This window comes from Cetorhinus maximus, chromosome 1, assembly GCF_964194155.1.
Source record: "Cetorhinus maximus chromosome 1, sCetMax3.hap1.1, whole genome shotgun sequence".
Classification (NCBI taxonomy): domain Eukaryota; kingdom Metazoa; phylum Chordata; class Chondrichthyes; order Lamniformes; family Cetorhinidae; genus Cetorhinus; species Cetorhinus maximus.
Genome location: NC_135879.1, coordinates 249,607,979 through 249,614,318, shown reverse-complemented (window position 1 = coordinate 249,614,318; position 6,340 = coordinate 249,607,979). Strand labels below are relative to the sequence as shown.

General features: G+C 44.9%; 1 protein-coding gene across 1 annotated transcript in view; it reads right to left on the bottom strand.

The window, feature by feature from the left end:
* Positions 1-4,182: 4,182 nt before the first annotated feature.
* The window catches only part of LOC144680358 (disintegrin and metalloproteinase domain-containing protein 12-like), a 972,827-nt gene continuing 970,669 nt past the window's right edge, over positions 4,183-6,340 (bottom strand). Inside the window, exons 18-19 of the mRNA XM_078541354.1 lie at positions 4,338-4,449; positions 4,183-4,196 (exon numbers count right to left, since the gene is read on the bottom strand). Of these exons, the coding sequence (XP_078397480.1) occupies positions 4,183-4,196; positions 4,338-4,449 (126 nt within the window). The remainder of the gene's footprint in view (positions 4,197-4,337; positions 4,450-6,340) is intronic.

The following is a 6,340-nucleotide window of genomic DNA, read 5'->3' as shown; positions in this document are numbered from 1 at the left end:
AATCTCGTGCTATCTTTAACTTCCCTTAGTAGGCCACAGTTGGATATTTCTGGCTGAGGTTTTGTTTTCCAATGCAATGTATTCATCCCCTGAAACCTGTTACACTGGGGCAGCAAGAGACTGTTCAACCGATTTAACCTGTTATACAGTAACAGGAGGAGGCCATTCAGCCTATCTAGACTGTTATATTGAAGTAGTAAAGAAAATATGGTAAAGTGCATGTAGAAAATTATAATATATTTAAAGAGAGTCAACACAGATTTATGAAAGGGAAATTGTGTTTGACAAATCTGCTCAGAGTCTTTTGAAGATGAAATGAAACTTCAAGCTACATGCAGGTATGATGTGGTGGGCATTACGGAGACATGGCTGCAAGGGGATCAGGAATGGGAGCTAAATATCCAAGGATATACAGCCTATCGAAAAGATAGGCAGGTTGGCAGAGGGGGTTGGGTTGCTTTGTTAGTAAGAAATGAAATTAAATCGATAGTAAGAAATGATGTAGGGTCAGATGATGTAGAATCTGTGTGGGTAGAGTTGAGGAACCGCAAAGGTAAAAAAACCATAATGGGAGTTATGTACAGGCCTCTGAACAGTAGTCAGGATGTGGGGCACAAGTTACACCAGGAGATAGAAAAGGTGTGTAAGAAAGGCAAGGTTAGAGTGTTCATGGGGGATTTCAATATGCAGGTAGACTGGGAAAATCAGGATGGTAGTGGATCCCAAGAAAAGGAATTTGTGGAATGTCTACGAGATGGCTTTTTGGAGCAGCTTGTGGTGGAGCCCACTAAGGAACAGGCAATTCTAGATTTAGTGATGTGTAATGAGGCAGATTTGATAAGGGAGCTTAAGGTGAAGGAACCCTTAGGAGGAAGTGACCATAATATGATAGAATTTATCCTGCAATTTGAGAGGAAAAAGCTGGAATCAGATGTAACGTTATTACAGTTGAATAAAGGCAGCTACAGAGGCATAAGGGAGGAGCTGGCCTGAATTGACTGGGAGATGAGCCTAGCAGGAAAGACAGTGGAACAGCAATGGCAGGAGTTTCTGGGAGTAATTTGGGAGACACAGCAAAAATTCATCCCTAGGAAGAAGAAGCATACTAAATGGAGTACGAGGCAACCATGGCTGACAAGGGAAGTCAGGGACAGCATAAAAGCTAAAGAGAAAGCATACAATGCGGCGAAGAGCAATGGGAAACCAGGGGATTGGGAAGCCTACAAAGACCAACAGAGGACAACTAAAAAAGAAATAAGGAGGGATAAGATAAAATATGAGGGTAAACTAGCCAGTAATATAAAAGAAGATTGCAAGAGCTTTTTTAGATATATAAAGGGTAAGAGAGAGGCAAAAGTGGACATTGGGCCTCTGGAAAATGACGCTGGAGATGTAGTAGTGGGGAACAAAGAAATGGCGGAGGAACTGAATAGGTACTTTGCATCAGTCTTCACGATGGAAGACACGAGTAACATCCCCAAAGTTCAAGAGAGTAGAGGGGCAGAGGTGAGTATGGTGGCCATTACCAAGGAGAAGGTGCTATGAAAACTGAAAGGTCTGAAGGTGGATAAATCACCTGGACCAGATGGATTACACCCCAGAGTTCTGAAGGAGATAGCTGAAGAGATACTGGAGGCATTAGTGGTGATCTTTCAGGAATCACTGGAGTCAGGGAGGGTCCCAGAGGACTGGAAAATTGCTAATGTAACCCCCCTGTTTAAGAAGGGAGTGAGGCAAAAGACGCAAAATTACAGGCCGATTAGCCTGACCTCGGTCGTTGGTAAGATTTTAGAGTCCATTATTAAGGTTGAGATTTCAGAATACTTGGAAGTGCATGTTAAAATCGGGCATGGTTTCATCAAGGGGAGGTCATGCCTGACAAATCTGTTAGAATTCTTTGAGGAGGTAATGAGTAGGTTAGACAAAGGAGAGCCAATGGATGTTATCTACTTGGACTTCCAGAAGGCCTTTGACAAGGTGCCGCACAGGAGGCTGCTCAGTAAGATAAGAGCCCATGGTGTTAGAGGCAAGGTACTAGCATGGATAGAAGATTGGCTGTCTGGCAGGAGGCAGAGAGTTGGGATAAGGGGGTCCTTCTAAGGATGGCAGCTGGTGACTAGTGGAGTTCCGCAGGGGTCAGTGTTGGGACCACAACTTTTCACTTTATACATTAATGATCTAGATGAAGGAACTGAGGGCATCCTGGCTACGTTTGCAGATGATTCAAAGATAGGTGGAGGGACAGGTAGTATTGAGGAGGCGGGGAGAATGCAGAAGGATTTGGACAGGTTAGGAGAATGGGCAAAGAAGTGGCAGATGGAATACAACGTGGGGAAGTGTGAGGTCATGCACTTTGGTAGGAAGAATAGAGGCATAGACTATTTTATAAATGGGGAGAGAATTCAGATGTCTAGAGTGCAAAGGGACTTGGGAGTCCTAGTCCAGGATTCTCTTAAGGTTAACTTGCAGGTTGAGTCGGTAGTTAGGAAGGCAAATGCAATGTTGGCATTTATTTCAAGAGGACTAGAATATACAAGCAGGGATGTGCTGCTGAGGCTTTATAAGGCTCTGGTCAGACCACATTTAGAATATTGTGAGCAATTTTGGGCCCCATATCTCAGTAAGGATGTGCTGGCCCTGGAGAGGGTCCAGAGGAGGTTCACGAGAACGATCCCTTGAATGAAAGGCTTCACATATGAGGAGCGTTTGAGGACTCTTGGTCTATACTCGATGGAGTTTAGAAGGATGAGGGGGGATCTGATTGAAACTTACAGAATACTGAAAGGCCTGGATAGAGTGGACGTGGGGAAGATGTTTCCATTAGTAGGAGAGACTAGGACCCGAGGGCAGAGCCTCAGAGTAAAGGGAAGACCTTTTAGAACAGAGATGAGGAGAAACTTCTTTGGCCAGAAAGTGGTGAATCTATGGAATTCATTGCCACAGAAGGCTGTGGAGGCCAGGTCATTGAGTGTATTTAAGACCGAGATAGATCGGTTCTTGATTGGTAAGGGGATCAAATGTTACGGGGAGAAGGGGGGAGAATGGGGTTGAGAAACTTATCAGCCATGATTGAATGGCGGAGCAGACTTGATGTGCCGAATGGCATAATTTCTGCTCCTATGTCTTATGGTCTTATGTAGGGTATTTGGATTTTCAAAAGCATTCAATAAAGTGCAACATAAGAGGTTATGATACAATATTAGGATTCATGAATTTGGAGGTAATATGTTAACATGGTGCTGGTTTTTGTCACCCTCACGGAATTTTTGATGATATACTGTGTTAATAATTAACATTATATATGTCAATTCAAAACATATATGTTCAAGTTTGGATGGTGTGTGACTTTAAGGCAACATGTGATGGTATTTGCCTGCACCTGCAGTCCTCGTTTTGACCCAGTTGATCCTTCTCCGTTGTTTAGCTCCTTTGGTGTTGCTGCCTGTAACTGGTTTCATTCTTATCTATCCAGTTATAGCCACTGATTCATCAGCTGAGGGAGGGCGGTACATGGTAATCAGCAGGAGGTTTCCTTGCCCATGGTTGACCTGATGCCATGAGATTTCATGGGGTTCGGATTCGATGTTGAGGACTCCGAGGGCAACTCACTGTGCCGCCACCTCTGCTGAATCTGTCCTGCCTGTGGGACAGGACATACCCAGGGATGGTGATGGTGGAGTCTGGGACATTATCTGTAAGGTATGATTCCGTGAGGATGACTATGTCAGGCTATTGCTTGACTAGTCTGTGAGACAGCTCTCCCAATTTTGGCTCTAGCCCCCAGATGTTTGTAAGGAGGACTTTGCAGGGTCGACAGGGCTGAGTTTGCCGTTGTTTCCAGTGCCAAGGCCGATGCCGGGTGCTCCGTCCGGTTTCGTTCCTTTTTTGAGACTTTGTAGCAGTTTGATACAACTGAGTGGTTTGCTAGGCCATTTCAGAGGGCATTTAAGAGCCAACCACATTGCTGTGCATCTGGAGTCACATGTAGGTCAGACCAGGTAAGGACGGCAGATTTCTTTCCATAAAGGACTTTAGTGAAACAGATGGGTTTTCAGAATAATCAGGGCCTGCAGCACTTCAAGAAGGCAGCTCACCACCACCTTTGGTGAAGCTTCATCCAAGTTGTTGTGTGGGTGATATCCAGAGTTAAGACAAAAGAAGCTTTAGACCAGGTAGAGGATCCTATACCGTGTAACCTAAATAGTGATGTGAACAATGACTAGAACTGTTCAGCAACCTCAGTTAGAGAATGCATGGTGTTAAATAATGCAGAGAAAGGCACAGCAGGGAGAAAATTAACCATGAGGAACAACCCAATAAATAACTGAAACGATTACCTTTTTCTGGGAGTGTCAACAATCCATCAATGCTGCCACCACTTCCCTTGGTATTGCAATATGGAGGAGCCCAGCCATCATTACAGTGACAGTTGTCATTATTGTTGCACATCTGAAACAGTGAAGGAATTTAGAAACACACAAATATTAAAATGGGGTCTAGCAGAAAACCATCCAGCAGCTGGCGTCATATCTATGGTTGTCAGAGGTCAGCCATGGAGCTTCAGGATATCAGTGCAGCAGACAGGCATCCTCAGCAATACCATCTTCAGCTATTCCCCTCCAATATGGGAGAAGGAGTGGACTGTTCATTAACTATTCCACTGTGCTTTCCTCTGTTCATGAGAGAGTGGCGCAGAGTGATCACAGAACCAAGTTCATCATAAATAGAGTGCAAAGTTGGAAATTTAGTGCAGACAGAGAGTCACCTTCTTACTTTCAGTGTTTATAGTGAGTCATTTAAGTTTGAAACCGTAATTATTTGAATTTGTTGCCTAGTGTTTTTGTGCTTAGTGTGAGTTATTATGTAAAAAAAAGTACAACAACTAAACAATCTAGACCAAAGTATGGTAGAACTAGTTTTGTGTGTAGACTGCAGTATGTGGGAGATTGTGGAATTCAGGACTGTCCCAAGTGACCACTGCAGATGTCTCTGTCTCGAATTTCTCTGCCTCGGAGTGAGAGATTGAGTGTGAGTTGGAGACATTGCCGCACAATGTGTGGGAGTAGTATCTGGTCAGTTTGCTTCAGAATACAGTCATACCTCATTGAGAGGTGTAGAGAGTAAGGGACGATAGAGGGTTGGAATTAACCAGCCCACTGAAGGTGCCTTGGAAGAGGCAGGATTGGTAAAATAGTGGTGGAAGTTGTCAGGAGGGCAACCCAACATCTTCCCCCTACAATGGCATATTACAGCCTCATTGGTGCGGTTGCTCACTGGGTGGCCAAGTAAACCAATCAAGTGTCCAAATAAGGGGCACCTCCTATACCCACTGGCATTTTACCAGAGTGGGAAGGCATCACCATCTGGGGTAATCACCAGGTAAAATCTTGCGGACTCCTTGCAGGTTCCTGGAAAGACAGCCCTTCTCCATGAACCCCATTGGCAGCAATGATCCCCCCTGCAGCTATGACACCACCGTTGGAAGGTCCTCCTGCTCACCAACCACTAGGAACCTCCTCCCTGGCCCTGACACAGTGATAAAAAATAGCTTGTCTTTTAGGGAGCTTTAGCATAGAGAACTGCCTTCTTTCTCTGCAGCCTCAGCAGTGGCACCTTGAATGTTTGCACTGCCGAAACTGCAGTTCTGCCTGCCCTTTGATTGGCTTGGCAGCTCTGGCATGTGGGCCACCTTCCTCAGTTGGACAGCGGGTTCAGCGGTGGTCTCTTTATTGGTAAAAATTCTGCCCAGGTTCCAAAGGAACATTGGAGTGGGCCATTCAGCCCACTGAGTCTGCTTCACCATTCAAACAGATCATAGCTGATCATCTACCTCAATGCCACTTTCCTGCACTATCTCCATATCCCTTGATGTCATTGGTCTCCAGAAACCTATTGATTTCTGTCTTAAACATGCTCAATGGTTGAGCTTCCACAGCCCTCTGGGTTAAGGCCCAATTTCAGTCCGCGTAACGAGACCACTTTTGATAAGATTCTAGTCATAGAATGAGGATTTACAGAAACTGATCATAGCCACCAGGTACAATATATTTGCAACCTTTGAGGACAAGAATAAAGACTGCCAGAAGGACAACCAGGCTGCAGATTGTGGCACCTTGGAGCCGGAGGCTGTCCAAAAAGGGAAGGGAGAAGAGTTGGAAGGAGGATGAGTGGAAGCGTAATATGCTAGTTGTAGGGCATTCAACTGTTAAGGGGACAGACAGCATCCTTTGTAAGCAGGTTGAAGAGTTCTGTACAGTATGTTGTCTGCCTGATGTCAGGGTGAGGGAAGTGATTTAAAAGGATATTGGAGAGTGAGGAGCTGGATCCAGTTATTGTCGTT